At 44.7% G+C, this 23,672-nt stretch overlaps 1 protein-coding gene across 1 annotated transcript in view; it reads left to right on the top strand.

Moving 5' to 3' along the window:
• Cfap54 (cilia and flagella associated protein 54) overlaps positions 1 to 23,672 on the top strand; it is a 281,209-nt gene that overhangs the window by 68,418 nt on the left and 189,119 nt on the right. Inside the window, exons 21-26 of the mRNA XM_038314435.1 lie at positions 3,131 to 3,223; positions 3,443 to 3,628; positions 10,703 to 10,839; positions 13,609 to 13,756; positions 15,463 to 15,618; positions 18,126 to 18,248. Of these exons, the coding sequence (XP_038170363.1) occupies positions 3,131 to 3,223; positions 3,443 to 3,628; positions 10,703 to 10,839; positions 13,609 to 13,756; positions 15,463 to 15,618; positions 18,126 to 18,248 (843 nt within the window). The remainder of the gene's footprint in view (positions 1 to 3,130; positions 3,224 to 3,442; positions 3,629 to 10,702; positions 10,840 to 13,608; positions 13,757 to 15,462; positions 15,619 to 18,125; positions 18,249 to 23,672) is intronic.

Here is a 23,672-nt window from a genome sequence, read left to right as displayed (position 1 = left end):
ATTTTGGAAATCCGTGATAAGAAGGCGGTGGCTTCACAGGTTTTTAGAAAATTAGCACAGAATAAGGGATATGGAATTTACTGTTGGCGTTCAAATTATTTTGGTTTAGCCCAAACTTTAATTTTTCAGTATTACTATTTAGTGACCGTTTTATTTTATATTTATTGAACACGAGAAGTCAGTAGCACCCCATATTTGACCCGTAGCTCTAATGCTTTTTAATGGCACATATACAATAGCATTTATGTCAATTACTCATTAGGCCAGCTGCTTCTGGCGGGTTCACCCTTTGCTTCCTGTGTGTCGCCACTAGGTGGGGCTGTGGGCCCATGCAAGTTTGCTGGTTCGTTGGATTGGCCATCTTTTTGTTTTAGTGAAAACTCTCTTCAGGCTTTGGTTTCATTAAAATCCATTTCTATAGCTGCAAATGCTAATGTTACTTACATTGTCTATAAAATCTTATTTCCAAAGTTAGCGATTTGTTCACACCGTCTCTATTCTTATGTAGATTCTAATTACACATTGCTTCTTTGTGTTACACAAACTAGGAGCGAAATAAAAATATAAAATCTGCTTGTAAAAATGCTTTTAGAGAGAATCTGCCCTCTGGATTCTGGTTTGTGTGGTATAATTTAAAGCAATAACAACCTGTCATACAAGAGTCTCTGCCCCTCCCCCATGGGAAGCTTGCTGTTTTTGTGTGGGTTATCAAGAGACGTTAAGTCCGTTATTTTTGGTGTTTGTGTTTTGTTTTGTTCTGAGTTTTACCCTTGTCTTCCAGCCTCTGGGATTCAGCGTTCTCTCTTCTCTCTCTCTCTCTCTGCTCACATGGGCTGACACTCTTAATTTGCCATAAATGTCACAATAACCTGGGAAGTTTGCTGCGGCAACACAAAGGGTCAGACACGTGTAACAGAGCCTCACTCACTGAAGCTAGGGAACCCGGGATGGGTTGGCTATCGGTAATTTTAGAAAGTGGCTGGGCGGTGGTGGCGCAGGCCTTTAATCCCAGCACTGGGGAGGCAGAGGCAGGTGGATCTCTGTGAGTTCGAGACTCGTCTGGTCTACAAGAGCTAGCTCCAGGACAGGCTCCAAAGCCACAGAGAAACCCTATCTTGAAAAACAAAAACAAAAACAAAACAACAACAACAAAAAAGTAATTTATTTTGTACAAATTATTTTTTTAAAAAGTGACCTAGAGTGGAATCAGGGTTCAGAGCCCCTCACGCAGCTTAGACCCCGGTGCTCGATGCGGTGCGTTTCTGCCCCGTCTCGGCGCCTCATCTCTCTGACTTCCCGGCCTTTGGTTTTGTCAGGTATACACGTCACGTCTCGTGACGATTCCCCTCTCGCGATGTGGGTACAGGCTGAATCTGGAGAGGACTTGTGAAAAGGCCTGGGATAGCTAAGGGGGAAACAAGAAAGATTTGACAAATGGGATTTCACGATATTAAAACAAAACAAACAAAACCCCACAACGCTAAACAAAAGCCTCTTTCCAGCCAAGGGAGCAGCCCAGTGAGGAGACAGCCTGTAGAGCAGGGGCCTCTGCTTTCGCATCACTGATGGAGGCTTAATAGTCAGATCACGTGGAGGACCAAAAAGCCTATACCTGGGGCTGGAGACCCAGCTCAGCGGTTAGGAGCACTCAGCGCCTCCTGTGGCGGACCCAGGTGTGGTTCCCATGGCCACCAATGCCCGTAACTGGCAATGAGCAGGCGGTTCTCAAAGGATGAAGTGCTAGTGGCCAACAATCGCAGGCAAATGTTCACTCTTCTTAGCCCCCAGGGAAGACCCCCTCCCCCCAAAGCAGCCCGGAGAGATCCCCTCTCACCCCACTGGGCATGGCAGCAAACGCCGGTGAGGTTGTGGGCGAACGGGGCCGCGCACACGCTGCCGGCGAAAGTAGAATTTGTTTGTGTCCCTCCCCGTGGTGCACATTCGTGTGGAGACGCCACAGAGAGCGGAGCTATAGCTCCCTGTGGCCAAGTTCTACCCTCCTGGGTTCCTTCACTCCCGTGTTTCCAGTCGTATCCATAATAGCTAGGTCATAGAACCCGCCTAGATGTGTCTATCAACAGACAAACGACGGGGAAAATACAGAATATATACACAGTGGGATTCCACCCAGCCACAAAAGAATGAATTATATCGTTCTTTAGGAAAACGGGTGGAGGTTACTATATTAAGCAAAAAAAAGTTGTACTCAAATAGACGAACATTGCGTGTTTCTCTCATTTTCAAATTCCAGCTTTTCAGTAGATGCATTAACTTATGCCTGTGTATAGGATATGGAAGCAGAGGGGAGACTGGGGGTGTCACTGAGAATAGCAGGAGACGAGGGGGAAAGAGCGAACATGGTCAAAGCTCTTGTACTTGTCTGGAAATGTCTTCCTGAAACCCATCACTGTGTTTAGTGAATGTATGCCACTAAAAAGGAAAATATGTGCCAGCTTACTAATGTTACTTAGTACCAAGGACTGCTCCACTAATAGCAATTAGAGGAGGCAATAATGAGGGTCAGGGCAAGGGAATGAATGGCTCAGTGGGTAAAAGTGCTTGCTAAGCAAGCCTAAGGATGTGGGGTCAAACTCCCAGAACCAACATAAAAGCCGGATACACAGCACAAGGGTGTCATAGCCACGCTCCTATATGGAGCAGGGGGATGAGACAGGAGATTCTCGGAAGGCTCGCGGGCTAGTGAGCCTGTCGTTCTTACATGGAAAAAACCAAGAATCCTATCTCAGATAAGGAAGAAGTCAGGGATAGACAAATCATGTTTGTCCTCTAACATCCATACACACACACATCTGTGGGGGGGGGGGGAAGGAGAGAGAAGAGGAGAGAGAAAGAGAGAGGAGAGAGAGAGAGACAGAGACAGAGACACAGAGAGAGACTGAGAGAGAGACAGAGTTATGAGTAATATTTTAGACGTGATTGTCCTAGTAAGCAAACCCTACATTTGTCATTGACCTTTTAAAGTTGGCATGCAGACATATAGATTCAGATGTCATAGTCTTCCAGATGCCTAGCTGCTTTTGTTGTTGGATGGTTATTGGTTTTGCTCCATCCACACCGAGGAGATCAAGCGCTGTTGGACTGTAGCTGACGCTGTCTATCTCCCCGCCAGGTGTCCTGGTACTGCATATTGGGTTGCAAAGCAGAAGGAAGCTATGGGAAAGTAAGACTCAACAACAACCATCTCCCAAACTCTGGAGAAGCGGTACGTCATGCCCTCCTCCAGGAGACTTTACTGAAGCCGCCTTAATGACAACTGAGTGTGTGCTCCCCCCATGAAGTCATTACCACAGTGGATTGACACTAATCCAACCCGAGTCACAACTAAGATCCAACAGTGAAGGAGAAGCTTTATCCAATGATGATTTCATAGTCGCACCGCCTTAATTCTCTGAGTAAAAGCTGAGATGTTTTCCGTTCACAGATCCCAGCTGACGGCAGGAGCACCTTTGAAGTTAAAGGTTTAGAAACGAATGAAAGATATGTATTTGCGATCGCTGCTTACTCTTCCAGCGGGAAACTCATCGGCGATGCTGTTGGCGAGACAACCAAGCCAATCCTCATCTACCCACCACTTTCGGCTGTCACTGCTCGGATGTACTTGACACAGGTAGAGAAGATGGCGCCACGCTCTCTCTCTCCTTCTTTTCTCGTGAGCACTTGCTAACTGATATCTGATGGAAAAACAGTCACAGTCGACATTCCACAGTGCCTGTGATACGTATTTTCCATGGCTGCAGCTTACTTCATAAAACGCAAATCGTTTCTTCCCCTATTAGTGAGTTTGCCTTCTCATAGAACATTGCCCCCGGGAGTACAAATGTAATTTTAGACGTTTTGGGAAATACGGCAATGCGTATGAATAAATGTTATCCTGTTACTACCCGGAGTAGCAGGTCTTACCCTGGGGCAATGTTGTCAGCGCCTGGTGACATTTTTGGTTGTCACAGCCTAGGAATGCTGCTGGCATCTTGTGAGTAGAGGCTAGGGATGCTGATAGGCAGCATACAGTGTGACAGTGTTGCACAGGTCCTTCTGCAACAAAGAAGGACCAACACATGCTGGGGATGTCACTCAGTAGTAACAGAATACTAGCCCAGCGTGCACACACTGTGGGCTCAGTCACAAACACTGGGAAAAAATCCAATACAAAATGTCAGTAGCACCAGGATGAGAAAGAAGCCCACGTCCAGAGATGCCTCATGTATCTATCTGTCTGTCTGTCTGTCTATCTGTCTGCCTGTTTGTTTGTAATCTATTTGTCTGTCTGTCTGTCTGTCTATCCATCATCTATCTATACATGCAGTTGTATATGTATGTAATACACACATATATGTATGAATTTCTATATATTATTTTTAACCATACATACTATTTTACATGATAGTTTCCTTCCCTCCCTCCCTGCCTTCCTCTCTCTCTCTCTCTCTCTCTCTCTCTCTCTCTCTTTTTCTTTCTTTCTTTCTTTCTTTCTTTCTTTCTTTCTTTCTTTCTTTTCCCCTCATTTTTGACTTTTCAAGACAAGGTTTCTCTGTGTAGCCCTGGCTGTCCTGGAACTCGCTCTGTAGACTAGCCTGGCCTCGAACTCAGAGATCCACCTGCCTCTGCCTCTTGAGTGCTGGGATTAAAGGTGTGTGCCTCCATACTCAGCTGATATTTTCATTTACTGTATAATTTTTATTTTTCTATTTCATTAGAAAATTTCCTATGAAGTACTCTTTAATGGTCCATATGTATTAAATTATTGTTTTTTAAAAAATTAAAAGATAACTATGTAATCTCCATTCTCTTTCTTCCTTTCTAGCCCCGTCTCTACCCCCCACCCCAACTCTACAGAACCCATGGCTTCTTTTCTCTCACACTGTACTGAGCCTCGTGGGCATGTTGTAGGTCTTGTAGTAATTCCTTATGCTGGATATTTAGATACTCTTCAGGATGTTGTTACTGTAAGAAAGCTAAAATACACATTACTGCATGCAAATCTTTTAATGGTACCCATGGCTACTTCTCAGGATCAATTCATAGGAAGGAACTTTGCAGGTCAGTGGAATCAGGTAGACTCAAGTTCAGATTCAAGCCCTGCCCAGTAGCCACGTGGTACTGAGCAAGTGAGCTTTGTGTGTGAAGGATGGGCAGCAACAGGAAGTCCATAAGTCTGAGGAATGTCAGTGGAGTGACGTATGTCAAATGTTTAACGACACATTTTCTCACAGTACACACCGAAGAAATATTATTGTTGGTCGTAAGTCTACTCATGATTAACCTTCATGCTGACACAGCAGTTGTCTGACTGAAGAGGTGTCACCCATGAACAGGACACCAGGCCTGGAGTGTCTAATTTTAAGCCTATTGTTGGCTGTAGCGTGGACGACTTTCTGAATTTTATCGTATTTCTATTGTGCTGTGCTATTTTTCTTTTAATAGTTGATTAGCATTATAGGCTTAGTTCTCACTGGCACTTTATACGATCATATTTTTCAGAGAAAATTAAATTGGGAGAATTGCTAAAATTTGTCTCGCATTGGTGTAGCATGTCACACTGGCTCAGGGTTTTCTGGTATTCTGATTTCTTTAAAACTTAATATATTCTCTAATTTGCAGCCATGGCATTATTGTGAGGCACTGAATATTTCATCAAGACCTAATTTTTCTCCCGGGAGTGTTTTGACTCTTGGGTTCCATTTGGCAGAACTTTCATTCAAAGTTAATAAAACGAAGTCCAGGCTATACTGCTGGGATAATGAGAAGCGCCATGGAGCGATGACCTGTGTCTCTTTATTGACACTGTATTTGCATTTCTCCGGGTCACTCAAGATGGTTGGTGGGCATTCTCCCATAATGCCAAGTGGCTTAAGAAGACATTGCTCATTAAACCTCCTTAATTCTTAGATTTGAAGATGAAGTTTTTGTATATTCTAGGTTAACTAAATCCCCCCCTTTTTTTTTTTTTACTTTTTAAAAGTACAATCTGGTTTTCATAACAGTGGTTAGCTTTTACTTTCAGGACAACCTGTTTATGAAAATGGATGGTCATAAGTATTATGTAGTCAAAGATGAGCTATTTCCCCAAATGCCTCTGGTTATGGTGGCCTTGGGGGGTTTAGGTTGTACTTTTATTCCACATTAGTCTATAAACATTCATAAAGTCAGGCAAATCTTTAACAGGTCTTCCACTAATGTAGAACACTAGTAATTTAGTCTGTTTAGATTTTTAATAAAAGGAATTCTTTAGAATTACATTATTTTGTAAACATTCTTTCATTTTTGGCCTCATTTATGTTTACTGTTTTTAAAGCAGGTAGTAGTTAAAGAATATATTTTCAACCTCCCTAATGCGGCTACTCTTTAAAACAGTTCCTCATGTTGTGGTGACCCCCAACCACAAAATAAATTATTTCGTTGCTACTTCATAACTGTAATTTTGCTGCTGTTGTGAATCGTAATGCAAATATCTGATATGCAGGATATCTGATCTGTGATCCCCACAGGGGTCACGACACCGAGGTTAGAACCTCTGCCCTAAACTTCCTTAGGTGGCAGAGGGTAAGTCTGAGTCATGGATCGGCTCCTGTCTTCCTGCCTTTCTGTCCACATTCCAGAGGCTCAAGTACTGGACATTGCTTTGTGCCCACAGCATCACTGTGACCCCTGCCTGCTCCCTGTCTCCTCCAGGCCCCCTTTCTTCCCCTGTATACAGTACACTTCATGCTCCATCAGGTTTGGACCTGAGCCCGGTGTCTCAGCAGTCTTCCTGGTGAGGACGGGACACATGTGCACGGTGACAGCTGTGAAGGAAGTGTTGTGCTTGCATCTTCCCAGAGCCCATCGGAGGGCGAAGGATGCCTTTCGCCCATGAGTTGACATTTGAAAGAAAGAGTTACAGGTGATTTAGTTAGCGTTACCTGTCCACTCGACAGAGTCTAGAATTACCTGAGAAAAGTCTGAGTTGAGCAGTCGTCTCTGTCAGGTTGGCCTGTGGATGTGTTTGTGGGGTTTGTTTTGATTGTCCTGATGATGTAGGAGAGATCAGCCCACTGGGATTGGTGCCGTGTCCTGGGCCGCACAAAAGAAAGTTAGCGAAGAGGCCGCCAGCCACCAGCGTTCCAGCCACCAGCGCTCCTCCACGGTTGGGGTGCGAGTTCTGTCTAAGGTTCAGCCTTTCCTCTTAGCAAGTTTCAGAGCCTCTCCCATTTACCTTCTGCCACGGCTCTGCTTGTATGTCTGTTTATCGATGAACTAATGTCTACTTTGCATCGGGCTCCATGCTCAATGTCATCCCTCCTTCCGAGGAAATGTCTGTTTTTACTCATCCGGAGCACAGCCACGATGCTGAACCTGCTCAGATAATCCTGCTTATGGTTCCAGCTAAGGCCCTGACTGCACACTAGGGAGCCAGCCTGCCTTGGCTAAGGCAGACGGAGGCTGCGGAAGGCTGTGGGCTCCAGGCCAGGGTATGTTTCGTACCTTTGGTTCTCCCTGTATATCAATTTTGTTTTACTCTCTCCAAAGACTGACTTTTCTCAGTTTCTCTATTTTTTGAAAGGAAAATGGCAATCCCTGAATTGTACAGATCCCTTAATTCCAGCCACTTGGGCCAGCAAGGCCTGAAATTGTAATTCAAGTTCCTGAGCAAGAGTCTGATTGGTTCATTTGATTTAGGGGAGTCTGACTTAACTTTTGTGTTTCATTACAGATGTTTCGTAAGTCCACTCTCCGTTCCTACGGTGCCACATCTGGGCAGTCTGACTGGAAGTCTTGGCAGCCCCCCCCCTTTTTTTTGGAATAGCAGACAATTCAGTCTCCCAGTCAGCATGGTCATTTCCCAGACCCTCAGACTCTAGAGTCCTCCAGCTCACTCTCGTTTGACCCAAGAGTCCATACCTGATGACGTCTCACCTTCCCTTCTAGGAGCTTCTTGCACAAGTGATAAATTTTTTTAACCAAATTCTTCTTCTATATAGGGTGTTAATTATTCTTGACATCAGAACTACACTTTGAATGAAGTCCATCTTGCTTTAGAAGGGGTTGTGGAATACCAGGTGCTCTCCCTGGCAGGAAACAGTGTGGTCCAATGTGGTAAATTGCTTGGCATCCCCCTACTGGAGGGAGAAGGGCATTACCAGGAAAGGCTGATTGTTAAGTTTAGTGAACAGAGCACTTCTGGTACATAGTCCTCCCCAGGTACTCAAGGCGAGGGATCCTAAAACCCGAATGGAATTCTTAACAGAAATAATGGGGTGGGAAAAGAAATGTTGACTCTAAGGTCAATCATCCAACCGGAAGGACAGACTTGGCATTATTTGGATTGAGTATGAGGCTATGTGGTATATTCTTGGAAGCAGGGGGAACTGAGACTCGGGCACACTGAGCTAAGATACATGCCTTTGGGGTTTGGGTGAGAGATGTGGACTTGAGAAAGATTTGAGAATAGTTTGTGATGATTTCAATCTCATGGCTGTCACTAAGAAAATATGGACAGACAAGGGAAGCCAGACGAGTCAGTGAACCTTGGGTATCCAATGTAGAAAGAGTGGGGAAAGAGGAGGGGCTGGAGACGGCGTCGGGAAGGGAAGGTGGTCGTTTGAAGCAGAGTGTGGAGTTCTGGAAGCTGAACGTGGCTTATTGATCAGGGAGAAGGTGTCTAACTCCAGTACTTCGTTGGTGTTTTAGGATGCTCTCTCTCATTTTAACCACCCCCTTGAAAATCTTGTCTTCCAGGCCTGTTAGGTTAATTATTGGTAACTACACAGATGCCATGGCACTTCTGGTTAAAAAATCTATGGCGCTATGAGTTCATAAACCTTATTTTTCATTTTTTTTTTTTTTTGGTTTTTCGAGACAGGGTTTCTCTGTGGCTTTGGAGCCTGTCCTGGAACTAGCTCTTGTAGACCAGGCTGGTCTCGAACTCACAGAGATCCGCCTGCCTCTGCCTCCCGAGTGCTGGGATTAAAGGCGTGCGCCACCACCGCCCGGCCTTATTTTTCATTTTTAATTAGCATATCTACTATTCACTAGTTGAGCTGATAACATTATATAAGGCCAACACCTTATCCATTAAGCAATTAGGGCTTTTAGTAAACCTGATCTTAAAAAGGAAGCTCAGCTGTGGGACTGCCAGCCCTCACGCACTGTCTTACTGTCCTTGGATCATCTTAGAATCACACGGCTGCAGCCCTTTGATTGGTCAGATGTGGCCCATAGCAGCGACCACAGCACTGACGCTAGTACTCAGTTCTGCTACTTCTACTGGCTCTGTGCGGACTCAGCTCTCCACGCCCCAACTTCCTCACCTCCCCAAAGGGTGTGGACGGGCTGTGGAGCAGTCAGGGGGTGCGGACGGGCTGTGTGGAGCAGTCAGGGGGTGCGGACGGGCTGTGTGGAGCAGTCAGGGGGTGCGGACGGGCTGTGTGGAGCAGTCAGGGGGTGCAGACGGGCTATACAGGGCAGTCAGTTGCATAGGCCCCAGGGTACGTTGCATCTAGAAGGTTCCATCTGGTTTCCTATATTAACTTTTCCTCACGTTGCCTGTTTTTCTCCCACTGCTCATTCGCCACCAGACTTTCTTCAGTGCTCCCTGACCGTTTCCCACACTTTGGTCTTCTCACGCTCTGTCTAAACTAGACCAGCTGGAACTGTATCCCGGCTTCAGGGTTCAACTCAAGCCTCGCACTCCCTCCTTATAAAATGTGCACGCTGTATTACTAACCCCCTACCCTACACACACACGCACATGCAACAGTTGTGGTCTTTGTAGCTTCGCTGTACCGTTGTGCGGTTTATGCTTTCAGCTTGGTTCCAGTCACATGGGGGTGGGGGCATTCCTAAGCTGACCTGTGCCGCCAGCGTTGAGCACAGGTTAGGAACTTTCTGGAAAGCTTACTGCTTGGTGAGTCAGGAGGAATCATTTGACAGATGAGAGAGGTTCTGGCCCTGCAAGCTTTTCCCATGAGTGGATAATGTTCTAGAAACACATCCTTTCTGTGCTTATTTCAATGAATTTATTTATGCCGTATCATTTGAAGCAACGCGGAAGCCGTTTGGTGAAGGTTCATGTTATGTGTGCATTTAAATAGAAGAATTTTTAAAAATCCCCTTAAATATATTCCATCAAAAGAAGGTCAGTTGGTGATTTCTTTCTTTTCCTACTGGGCTTCTCAGCTTCACCGGTGAAATTATTTCTCTCAGCACTGGATCTGTTAGACTTAAATGATGCGGACTCTTCCAGAGCTTTTCTGTTTCATTCTTTCCCCTTTTCAGCTGCCGACTCTTTGTTGCACAAAAGCTGGGAAAGTGTCAGTCAGAACCAGGACAGAATGAAATATATTTCTTGTATCAGGTTGGGGAAATCTGATTGTTTCTCTTGGAGCAGACTCTTCATTATAACGGTATCTATAATAAATGGGGCGTGCTGCTGAGATGGAAGGAAATGAAATTAATTTGGCTCAGATGTGATCTTTGTTTTGCTTATGAGGATTTGAAACATCCTTACAGAGTTTCAAATTTCCATGCAATTTAGAAATAAAGGAGATTTCAAAATGCATCTGCCTCCTCCACGGCCACCCCATCCCCTCACTATGGCACCGTGGAACAGAACAGTGGATGTGGAATTAGTGTGTGGGGAGAGGTGTCCTAATTGGGTTTCCAAGTGAAAAGACCCCTAGGGACAATGTGTTCTTTGTCACAGGTCGCCTATCAGATCGGAAACTATGAGTTGGCCAAGAAGGTCTTCTCACCGGTTTGGGATTATTTTGTTGCTTCTCCACTTCAGGATGAACAGTCGGTGATCTCTCTAAGCAACATCATGACGATAACACAGAGAAGGTAATTAGACACATTACTTTAAAGCCCTGTCTTTCCTGCTTTTGTTTTCATATCAAGATAGCCCATGTGAAAGTCTATCTAACGAGAATCATAAAGCGCGCGTGTTCCAAGGCCTTCAGTCCTTGTTAGATCTGTCTTTACTTGAGTCAGGAAAGACAGTGATGGTTAATGTTTTGGAGTAAAAATGTCAAGTGGTAGCGGCCAGAGCAGAAAACATGAACCAAGTAGGGAGTGGCTGGGTTAAGGTGAGGGCTTTGACGCCTAGACTGTGATTATGAAGTTTTTTTTTCCCTTTGCTTCAAATAGGCTCCCAGGATTAGACTCTCAGCAGTTGCCAGCTTGCCAGTAGAAGCCATAGAAATCAGCTGACTTTCTTTTGACTTTCCTGCTGTTTTTCCTTAAAGGAGCAGGACTTCAAGACAAATCCCCAAACAGAGCATTTCAGGCTGTTAGTTCAGGCTGTGTCTACAAATTGAAAAAAAAAAAAACTCTCACCTGTGTATTAATTATAACCCCTCATAGATAACGAACATAAAAATATAAATGATAGGCGAAGCAAGGTGTTGGTAATGCTTATTTAAACTAAAAGCTTAATTCCATTTCAGTCAGACAACTATAGACTTAACCTTTGCCCCGTGCTAGGGTCGTGACTGCTGTGGGAGAAAGAGGAAGTTAGGTCTCGTGTGGATTGTAGGGCAGAGGAGGGGGCAAATAGTGACTGGACGTTCTAGTGTTAAGAGACTGTAAAATCTGTGGCATTTACTAAGGGAAGTGGGGTGTGTGTGCAGGAAGTGGGGTGGGGGCATTGCTTGGCTTTGCTTTTCCAGCAGGATGCTTTTGTAGGTCAGGAGATGATCGGAGATGTCTTGCTTAGTGTTGACATTCAGGAGACCGTCAAAGCCAGAGGTGGCAATTTGGAAACTGGAGGTCACCGTTGAGATCTTGAAAAGGAGCCTTGTCTTCCAGGGAATGGTGGTTGAACTTGAGCAGAAAAGAGACAATCCTGGGATTGAGCACTGGCGTTGCTCGCATGAAAGAGGCGGATGTAAGAGATGGACTAGAGAAAGGCTATCGACGGGGGCTGTCCAGGAGATGAGGAAGCAGGGTGACGGTCTGCCAAGGGAAGCGGGGGTCACGTGCAAATGCCAGGTCAGGCTCAATAAAATCCTGTAGAAAGGCTGAGGAGGTTAGAAACCAGAAGACATTTAGAGTTGGCAATTTGGAGGTCACCGGTGAATTCAAGAGAGCAACTTATATTACACCCCAAACCAGAAATGGTTTTGTAGTGGATATGGGGACTCAGAGCAAGTGAGGACCACATGTGGGCAGGAGAGAGAGAGAGAGAGAGAGAGAGAGAGAGAGAGAGAGAGAGAGAGAGAGAGAGAGAGAGAGAGAGAGAGGGGGGGAGAGAGAGCGAGAGAGAGAGAGAGAGAGAGAGAGAGAGGGAACGCAGGTGATGGGGCACTGTCCTGGCAGAGTCAGGGGGTATAGAGCACAAAACTAGCAGAATGTTCCATGGGCCATGTGCACAGAGCGGCTCCCCGGAAGAGCTGAAGTGGCATCATAGCTGAGGCAGAGCTTTGTGTTGAAGCCCGGGCCCTGGTGGCTAAGGGTCTGCTTGAGTCGTGTTTGTATCCCAGGGCCTTGGAGAGTGTCTTACATGGTAGGCTTTAAGCAAACGCTATTTGAAAAGGCGAATGAAGAAAGAAAGAAGCGAATACATAAACTGGTGTCATGAAAAGCTAGGAAAATTGGACAGCGATGTCCCCACGGGTCACATGATGACAGAAGAGGTGGCAGAGACTAAGGTTCTGTGAACCTCAGGATTGGAGAGACTTCCTGGCCTCTGCGGCGAGCAGGGAATGCAATGGAGCCAGAAAGTGGTAGGCGAGACCAAGGCATGTGTCATTGTGAGGCTAGCAAAACAGTGCGCTGCACGTTGCACAAAAAGTGCGGTGCGCACTGCACAGAAAAGCGAGGTGTGCGTTGCACAAAACAGTGAGGTGCACATTTCACAAAAGTGTGCTGTACATTGCACAAAAATGTGTGGTGTGCATTTCACAAAAAAGTGAAGTGCACATTGCACAGAAAAGTGCAGTGTGCATTGCATAAAATGTGTGGTGTGCATTGCAGGGTGGAGCAGGAGAACTACGACCCTCCTGGTAATGGAGTGCAGCTCTCAGCGTGGTGGGAGCCTCTTCAGGTGTGAATTAATGATGTCGGGCTCTCTCCTCCTCTACGGGGTCAGGAGATTCAGGCAGATGGACCTGAAGCTTGAGTCTGAGGGCTTGTCACCAGCGAAGTCCTAGGGCATGGGAACAAAGGAGGACAAACAGAGGTCAAGCTCCGCTGATCGTTGGCACCATGGCCTGCAATTTAGAGAAGGCAATCAGAGATAACCAGAGCCGCTAAGATACATTCTTTGCAGCTGAATTTGCTTTGAATGCTCCTATCATCACGAAGTTCATCAGCTGGACTTCTGGGCCCGTTCTTCAACCCGACTTACTGCAATTCCAACAATGTTGATAGAACAGTACTTTCTATTTATAAGAACTAGGAAAATTTGCCACCTCAGCTGCTTTGCTTTCTTAGCTGTGAACTCACTTTTGGTTTTCATTTAAGCAGACACCTGAGAACAGCTGTTCTGCATGCTGCCACCGCTGTCAGGGTCACGGGGTGGATGCTGAGAATCAGCGAACCCAAAGAGGTCGAATGGCTAGGTCAGTGTGTGTGCAGCAGCAGAGTTAACATCATTTCCTTCTTCCACAGATTGCATTCGAATATTCTGGCAGAAACCTCCTCGATCCTCTTATATCTTTTCCTTAGAAATATCTTCGTGATAAGCGACATTAAGATTAAAGAAGAAAATCTCTTCTGTGATAATATTAAAGGCAACGAGATTTTCCCTGCCCAACAAGTGAGTAAATGGCAGGAACTGGAAGCATGTGGGTTCTGCTGTGTTTGCGCTTGCTTCTCCGTGCCTCGAGGGCAGGTTCCATTGGGATCGTGTTTCCTTCTAGTGGAGGGGCCAAGAGAACGTAGCCTGAATTTGTTGTACTGTTTTACATTGCATGCAGGTTTCACAACCCTCGGCTCATCATTCCTTCTCGATCTACCTTTTTTCCTCTGTGTACAAGACTAGTATAGATTTCAGAGTTCAGATTTGTACAGCACGGACAGTGAAACACTTGTAGCCCCACCACCACCTCCAAGAACACAATGGTTTCATTTCTGTATGGTTTCTCTGCTTTTGAAGAAGATGTGGGGATTAGCATATTATTATTTACAGAATGGGATCTCAATTTACTGTTCAGCCACCTGCCTTCTTAAAAATGCTTTTCCCCCCTTAGAGATGCTTTTATGCTGGTGTATGTTAACTTGCAATGTTCTTTTGAATTTATAAAAGTGCACGCTTTCACAGAGGCAGGGATTTAATGGCCCTCCTAGCGATGGACTCTTAAGGCATCCATACCAGGAGCTGTGTAGTCTGCAACTCAATAGTGTCCTGACTTTGGTAGTGTGATCTTATATTAGTTCCAGCTAATGCATCCCTCTGTTCTGACCATCCTCGCTAGTTATGGGAGCTTCAGATGTCTCCTTTCTTTTTCTTTCTCTTTCTCTTTCTTTCTTTCTTTCTTTCTTTCTTTCTTTCTTTCTTTCTTTCTTTCTTTCTTTCTTTCTTTCTCTCTTTTTTTGTTATACCTGTTGGATTTGCTCATTGGTTAACTAACTGGTAGCTTGTTACACGAGGTCCACGCCAGTAACAGGAGCCCTTTCTCCAGTCCAGTTTGTGGTTCTTGGAGCTCAGGTTCTCAAAACCACCACCCTGTGTTGAATGTTCTCTCTGCATTGCATCTGGTTTCTTCTCTTGCCACACCGGTTCTGAAAAGGAAGCCGTTTAAAGAAGTGCTTCTTTGAATTTCAGCCCCGGAAAGCACCGTTCTAGTGAGAGCAGCTCGTGCAGAGATTTCTGGTTAGTGTTCATACAGTTTCTCTTGGGAATAATGTGGATATAAATACAAATCATATGTATATTAAAAAAAAACAACAACTTTTTCCCAAGAAGGAAAGTGAGAGGAGAGAGGCTCTAGGCCTTCAGCAGCGTCTTTGAATCACAGCTCTGGGCTTTGCTGTCTTCGTCATTTCTGGTTCCTGACTGGAAATACAAATAGATGTATTTTCTGGCTTGCGCCAAACGGTCCATTTTCTCACAAATAAGAAGCGAAATTAGAATCTGTTAATCAAGTGAGAGCAATATTATTGGTATATTACATTTTAATTATTATTCATCACAATTTGTGGTTTTAAAAAGTAGGGTTTTTTTCTTGAAAGTAAGATTTGACTAATTTTTTTTTGTCTCACTAATAAATAGATGGGCGCATCTCCTGTTATTAGTGACTCTTGCTTAGAAAACACTCTGGAGTTGGGTTCCAGGATTATGCTCTGCACATGGGGCCTTAAGGGAGAATTTGAGTCCTTTCCTAATGCAGATTGTCTTCATGTTATCATTCATGCCGCTGAGCCAGAAGGACCACATTCCTTGCCCTCTCCGCCTCTTAAAGGCGTACGGAGTTGTACACCTGATGTTCAGCCCTAGTCACGCTGTTTCTTATGTCTGCACAGATCGCTCGATTAATGGAGTGTGAGAACATGCTGGTGGCTCTAGAGCTAAGCAACTACCTCAATGATGCCAATTACACCCTTCAAGCGGTGACCCAGTGCTACGGACTCCTTGCTCCCATCATCTATCACAACATCGTCCTGGTACCTGTCATACAGGTGAGGGTGTCCCCTAGCCCCCACAGAAGGTATGCGTAGAACGACGCTTGAGTGATTATTGTGGGAAATAGGAGCAGTGTATCCCTCATGAAGTACAAATGAGGTAAGAAGCATTGTGAAAACGCCCCAACAAATTATATACCAGAAAGAAACGGAGTGTGTTTCTTTGAAAGCACACAATCCCATTAATGGCCTTAGCTAACCGCTGGCAATGGTCATGTGTCAGTTTTAAGAGTTATTTCGGCTTTCATAGTCTTGACATTGTAGATAGGGCAGTATATTGTCATCACACATCACTAAAGCCATCTCAAGGATGTGCATAGTGAATAACCCGAGAAAGCTTGCTTCATGGCAGAATTGATATTCTCATGCAAAGGGAGGAGAATAGACATTTTGGATAAATGATGGCGAAACAGCTAGTTATTCATCTGAAGGAAAAGTAGAATCTGACCTCTATTTGTGGTTTGTACAACTATCTGCCTCTGTTAAAGGATTATAAGGAAAATAAAGCAAAACTTTAGGGGCAAAAAAAAATAATAATAAAAAAACCCAGGAGCTGACTTACGTAGTCTGTGGTTTCGAAGCCCAGCAGTGGTGGTGCACAGCGTTAATGCCAGCACTCGGGAAACAGAGGCAGGAGGATCTCTGTGAGTCAGAGGCCAGCCTGGGCTACAGAGAGAGTTCCAAGACAGCCAGGGCTGCACAAAGAAACCCTGCTCAGAAAAAAAAGAACTTCTAGAAATGATAAACTACCTGAGACAAAAGAACCACAACAAAGATCATAAGAGACTTTTGGAATTGAAAAAAAAAAAAAAAACTCTAAGTGAATGAGGAGTAAATTAGATAGGGCAGGAAGCCTTGCCCGTTGGCTGTCATCTAATAGATAGACGGACACAGGGTCCGAATAGGCAGTTCATAGAAAACCAAGTCCACTGCAATGTAAGATGCTCGGGCACCAAGGATTTCTGGAAATATATGCTGGATTAACAGTGTGGAATCCATAACTCCTGTTCCCGGTGAGAGCGTGTGATGGCAGTGGTATTCTGACTCACCGGCAGGACAATGTGAATTGTTGTTAGCTTTTGGGTTCTGTGAAAGCAACTTAAATTAAATCTAACTTTAAGCAAAATTAAAACCAAATATCTGATACAGTAATTCCTCTACTAGTAATTTATTTCATAGAACAGAAATTTAATAAAATTAAAAATACATTTATCTGACAGAGCAACTACCCTGTATGTGTTACACAGAATAAAATCATTATTTGGCCAAGTTCTGGGGCTCTGATTGCCCCTTGCATCCCAGGGTCATATATTTTCCCTCCTGGGAACTTGGTACCATGTCACGGCCATTGACTTGGAGTGGGAACTGTGGCCCCAAGGTTGGTGCTTCGTCCTCCTCCCAGCCCACAGCTGCTGCTCATGTGGGCACCGTAGCAAGTAGAAGTGGTGTCAGAACTAAAACACCAACCATGGCCTGTTCAATGGGAGAACAGTAAGTTACGGTCTGTCCATGCCAGCTGATACTGTCTCGCCATTAGCAACATCAAGTAGGGCTGTCCCCGCAGATTGGGAGGCACTGTTCATGAGGCATAGTTGAAGGAAAAAGATAAAAGTTCAGACAAGTATATCTAAGTGCCATTTTGTGAAATAGCAACCAAAGTCTCTCTGGGGACATTTTTGTATTTGTGTGCATACACATGCACACATGTGCAAGCTTTGAGAAATGACTGGAGGATTAGCATGTTTGGGTGTGTGGTGTGCAATGGGGCCAGAGGGTAAATTAGCACAGAAGCATTAAATGTCCTCACCAGTGTTCCAGGATAGGAACGGATTGCTAAAATGGTGGCTTGAAGCAACTCAAACAATCATATATTAATTTGTTCTTTGGGATCATTAGAATGAACAGCTTGCCACAATCTCAGCTCTGCTTTCCTGATGATATAGTACCGCTCTGACCTGTGCAGGAGGACTGAGAGCCCAGTCTCATAGTCCGGTTCTTGATCAAGTTCAGGAACACACGATGCGAAGCCAGGAGGGGAAGTGAATGTCAGTATTAACTCATTTTGGGTGATGTAAGCACTCAGGTTTAGTCTGAGGGGGCCTGTCATGTGAAGCCACTACTTCCTTGTACTGTCCTAAGTGGCCTGTTCCTCTCTCTGCTTTGCCAAGGCCCCCTAAGCATGGGTGTGACCTTCAGTGTTTGGACCCTTACAGCAATTGACCTCTTCTCTGGTGCTTGTGAAAATAAGCATAGTTTTATGTTATTTGTGTTTTATTTTGTACTCTTCACTCGTTTTCCCTTTATGTAGACAGATGACCCATCTGAAAATGGAATATGCCCCTTGTGTCTGTGTATATTCTTTTATACCTGGTGGATATGTTTTCAATAATGATCGATTGAAGTGGCACTTTATAGCCTAAGACTGATGTGATTTACATACCACATTTTATACTAAATAAGACGATATGTTGACACAAAAATCATTATATTTCTGTGCTTTTTAGATCTTGATAAAATGCATCGTGGTTTTGCAAGGAATGCCAAATGTCGTTCACTCAAAGAAAAGTGTTTCAAGCTTTGAAAGTATCCAACACATGATAGCTTGCTGTATCTTCTACATGACAAAGGTATTTATCTCATCATTTGCCTAACGTCGTAAAACTCAGGATTGGTACTGAGAAAGTCAAACCTCATTTAATCACTGTAGTTGGGAATGCATAAGAATATTAGCACCCCCAGGGCCAGAGACAGAGCTCAGAGAAGGTGAGTTCCTGCTGCTCTTGCAGAGGGCCTGAGTTTGTTTCCTAGCACCCTTGGCAAGCAGTGCTTCCCAGGATGCAATGCCCTCGTCTGGTTTCAGGGGCACCTGCAGTGACTGGTGATACGGGAAAAAAAACTTAGAAAAATATTTTTTCTTGGATGGAAAGCAAATATGGAGCCTGCAAATTACAGGATGGCAACTAACTGCTGTTGAACTTTTTGGTAAAATTGTGGTGTCCCACCAACTCAACCTTGTTGTCACTGAAATAGCGTTTGGACATCATCTGGCATTATACACAGTCACACAGGACGTGTGTTCCAAACCCTGAGAAGGCTGCTGACACATTTCGTATGCTGAGTGCAGTCTGTACATCACCTTGTCAGGCTGTGGTCATCAGGGACGGAGCCCAGCCCACTGGAAGCCTCAACTGTCAAGGCCAGGGTTTGGGCTAAGGCACAGAAACTTAGCTCTGCAGAGACAAACAGTAGCTGGGCGTGGTGGCCATGCCTTTAATTCCAGCACTTTGCACTTTGGAGGCAGAGGAGGGTGGATCTCTGTGAGTTCTACACGGTGGGTGCGGGTGCAGTGCGTTCCAAGGTGACTAGTGCTAAGTAGTGAGACTGGTGTGCCAAACCCTGAGGCCAAGTGAAAAGGCAAATCTAGAACATGATGGCAGTGGTTAATCTGCAGATAGGAGCCGAGGATGGCAGTGGTGAATCTGCAGATAGGAGCTGAGGATGGCAGTGGTGAGTCTGCAGATAGGAGCCGAGGATGGCAGTGGTTAATCTGCAGATAGGAGCCGAGGATGGCAGTGGTGAGTCTGCAGACAGGAGCTGAGCATGGACACAGACAAAGTGTAGGAAGAAGATAGACCGCTCTGTCGATTTTTAGTTTGCGCCTTCATTCAGCAGTTGCTCACGGATTACCTGTCTGTCAGGTTCTGTTTCGGGAAACTGGTGTATACCCACAAAACTGAAGCTTCATGGGTGATACCAGCTTGGGTAGTGAATAGTGGGCCGGGACACACAGGGGTGTGGAAAGGCAGAAGAAAAGACTGCAGAATTCACTTGAGATCTGGATATCCTTTAAACAAGAGGTACAAACTCAAGTGAGCACTGAGACCACACAGGTGAAATAATGTCTGATTTGGGTGAATTTCAGGCCAGGTCATTGGGTCCAGAGACAAACTTACCTGTGGCATTCATTAAAGAATTAAGTAATTAAGCTAAAAACTCAGTTCTGTCTCATGAGCTTAAAAGCTTTAGTGCATACACACACACACACACACACGAGTAATTCTGTGAAGCTTTAAATGGCATAAGTGAAAAGAAATCAGTCAAGGGAGGAACATTTATGGATTTATGGTCTTAGCTTTCATTAGACCGGAAGGCCCCAGAGAGCAGGCCGAACTTGGAAATAAATACACTTAGAGACCCATGGTCAGTTTCATCTTAGTTGGCATGAAGGAAAACTAGAAATTAGATTGTTATTTTTAAAGTAGAAAGTAGAAATGGAAGAAGATTAATCTGAATATGTAAATATTTGTGTAATTTACTCTTCACTATGTTGGAAAAGACCAGAGATGAGTTGGGACCAAGGAGGCAAAGAAAACGTTAAAGAGAGCAAACAGGTGATACAAAACCAACCAATCAATTAAGTAAATGACACAAGACACCAAACTTCTGTGACAAGCAGATTTGATAAAGATCACAGCAGGGGTAGAATATGAGTTAAATCTGAAAACACCCCCATGTAGAATTGGTCAGAAATGGTAAATATATTCAGAGGGCAGATCCAGAAGCCACAGCATGAAAAGACCAAGGGTCTGGGTTTGAGAAAGAAATAGATGGAGCAGTAATAGGCTCCCCGAGTCTCAGGCAGGATTAAGGTAGGAATTCTTATGTAGAGAGATGTTGGTGACGTGTTTGAAGTCGATGGGTTAAGGACAAGCCTTAAAGTCTTGAGTACTGGAGAGCAGGTTCCTTGCAATGCAAGGAGAATCAATGGCTCCAAGCTTAGCAGCACTAGAAGTTAAAACACCGAGATGCAGTTTGAAGGATAAAGCCTGAAGTCCCAGAACTAATAACGAAGGAAGATGCCAGTCATTTATTCCGGCGAAAATAAACACTTTCAAAATACAAGTGTCTGCAGACCATTGTGCCCATGTGCTTATCTGAGGAGAACACTCGAGGAACCGCTTTATCAAGTGACAATTGATTCCAAGCAGAAGTCCCGAGATAGAGGGAGACAAAAAGAGAGGAACAGCAGGAACAATGACTCTCTCAATATATGTATCATTAAAAATAAATAGATGATAAGGGTATCATCCGGACTTTGTAATGTAAATGCCAGGTAGGGTTTCTTGAAAGACAAGAGTCATCCTTCAAAGACAAACTTATTAGCAACCCAGAACTAGAACTTCCCTTGTACCCGAGGAGGGGAGAGAACGTTAACAGGCCAGTTCTTGGACTATGGTTGTGTAAAATTATGATTGTTTCACAAAATGCCTGTAGCTTAAGACTACCATTGTCTCTAGCAGGACACACACACCTATTTAAAGATGATTTGGTGATGTGTCGCTGTGAGCCAAGGGCTGGAGAGATGGTTCAGCGGTTAAGAGCACTGCCTGCTCTTCCAAAGGTTCTGAGTTAAATTTTCAGCAAACACATTGTGGCTCACAACCATCTGTAATGAGATCTGATGACCTCTAGAGAAAGAGACCTGGTCAGTCGTCATCCTCATCAACTTAGACCATGAAACCCAATATGGACAAGTTCAGCAGAACCACCATATATGGGCTGCCCATGCATGCTTCAGCATTGCCAGGGCGTACATTTCATTTTTTTTCCCATTTTCACTGTGAGCAGAATTTTACAGTCAGTGGGACTTCTTAGTGTAGAAGGAGCAAAAGGAATGAAGTGAGGAGGGAGGGAGGGAGAGGGGGGAAGGGATGGGAGGGGAGAGAGAAGCCAAGAACAAGAAATATGGACAGGGAGGGAAATGGAGAGAAGTAGTAAGAAGCAAGGGAGTGTGTGCACTTTAAAGACAGGAGTGATAAAATAAGTATTCACCACTTTACAAAGCGTGGATGACCTTAGAAGACAGGCTCCCAGGAGGGCTAGGAATGCAGGTTCTAATATGGGTATTATTTCAAGAAAGACATCTAAAATGAAGCAGGCAATGATAATGGGCAAATACCAACAAAAAGAAAGGAGGGATTTGATGATTTCCACCCCAGAAAAAGCAGAGTTCAAAACCACAAACATTAAGCAGAAACAAGGGCTGCCTCCCACGCTGTCCTCTGGCTCCTCTGGGTTGACCTTCCCTGCCATCGGAAGGCCTCAGGTCTGGTGTACAGTCTCAGGGCAGGCTCGCTGCCAAGCATGAAAGATGAAGTCTTCTCTCTAGTTGATTCTTCACAGCACAATGAGGGCGAGAGTCTGACTTAAAGCTCGATTTTTTTTATAACGGCAAATTGAAGAAAAATAAGATTGCGTGGAAAATGCCACGAGATTGGATCACACTTAGCAGCCTTTCCTAATAAAATTGCCAGTGAGTCTGGAAGGAGAGGAGCTGCTGAATAGCGATAGGGACATTTACCCAAATTTGAAAGCAAATATCATACTAAATGGCAAATTTCTGAAGCCATTTCTTTAAAAACCAGACCCAGGAAGCAGGTGCTGATGTTTAACAGTCTTCCTTCCAGAGGTTCCCTCTTGTGCTGTAGACATGGCCTTGAAATCCTTTCATAACTGTAGAAAGGGGAAATGCGACTTACTCATAATTGTAGGGTCTCAGACATCTTGTAAGGAATAATTAGAATTATATGCAGACTATAAAAAGTGGGGTGTATATTAAGCAGATATGAGTGATAGTTTTATTTTATGTCAGAAATCATCAGAAATGGAGAGGGCAGTGCTATTTAAATCTCAGCCACGTGTCAGAGAACCTGCATAAAGGAGCTGAAATCTTGCCAAGGACGCGCATTAAAACCTGAGCATATGGCAGGCCACACCAAGTTCCTACCCGCGAAGATATACTGCAGCAGAAGTATAAATCCTTCCTTAAAATGACGCTTAAATTTAATGCACTTTTAATCACAATTCCCGCGGGCTTTCTCTAGAATTGTTTAAAGGGTCCCAATAGAAATTAAAGCTCACTACCAAGCCGCCTTAGTAAAAATGGTGTTAACGCATTGTGGGCAAATCGATCAGTGGAATAGATTAGAGGGTTCAGCCCACGTCTCCGGAAGAGATGAGTGTGTTACAAAGGTAGCAATTTGACTGACCATGGAGACTTTGATCTATAATTATGGTTTTCAGTGTGGGGGACCCTGGTATAACTAACTGCCTCTGAAGTAAAGCCAGAGCCCTACCTCACAGCTTAATAACATCCAGCTGATCCAAGGAAGTCTGCACGGCTTGGAGTCAGGGGTCACCTTCCTCAGCAATGGGGGCGGCACATAGCGGAAAGTATAACTGGTGGCAGTTGGAACATTTTTATGGCAAGGAATTATAAGCAAAGTTAAAGGCCACTGCCAGGATGCAGGATCCTTGGCATTGATCGACCCAGAGAAGAGTCAATGAGAAAATAGGGTTCCTTTAATGGTGGGACACTGAGCAGCTGCTACTTGAATGGTCATTGTCTGAGATCTGTCAGGAGACTTTCAGGGGTTTCAAACCTAGGGTGACAAAATGGGATCTGAGTTTTAGAGAAATGAGTCTGGCTGATTTGAAGGAGGGGAGACCTGCGGCAGGGGGTGAATCGGAAGACAGGAGGTGATAACTAGAGAGGCAGAGGGGGTTGACAGGTTCAAGAGTTGTTCCTAAGCTAAATGGAGAAGCTGGCAGTCCATCACAGGCAAGGGCTACAGGACACAAAGGCGGGGCCTGTGTTACTATCTACCTGTATTTTCTGGACCCCTGGACAAGCACCATAGTTTTAATTGACCCCAGATGAGGAGTATTTTTGTGTCATGTAGGAGAAATGATGTTCTTTGGAAAGATTCAACTCTGAGGTTTGCAGAATATCCAAAGAAGTGGTCCTCAAATGGTCCTGTAGGCCTTGGGTTCCAGGGAGGAGAATTATGTGTAGTGACAGAGGGCGGCCATTCCAGGTGGACAACGACCCAAGCAGTCGCAAAGTAGGATGCTCCCGCATCCAGCCTGTGAGAGAAGGGAAAGGAGGTACTGAAGGCGCCCAAGTGTGCGCTTACTCCTGAGAGCAGCTCCGCTTCCCAACTCTAGGTGGGAGGGGGTGGAGTCTGATGTGGTGCACCTGTCTGTCATTC

Source organism: Arvicola amphibius, chromosome 17 (genome assembly GCF_903992535.2).
Source record: "Arvicola amphibius chromosome 17, mArvAmp1.2, whole genome shotgun sequence".
Lineage (NCBI taxonomy): Eukaryota > Metazoa > Chordata > Mammalia > Rodentia > Cricetidae > Arvicola > Arvicola amphibius.
This window is presented reverse-complemented; position numbering and strand designations above follow the sequence as displayed.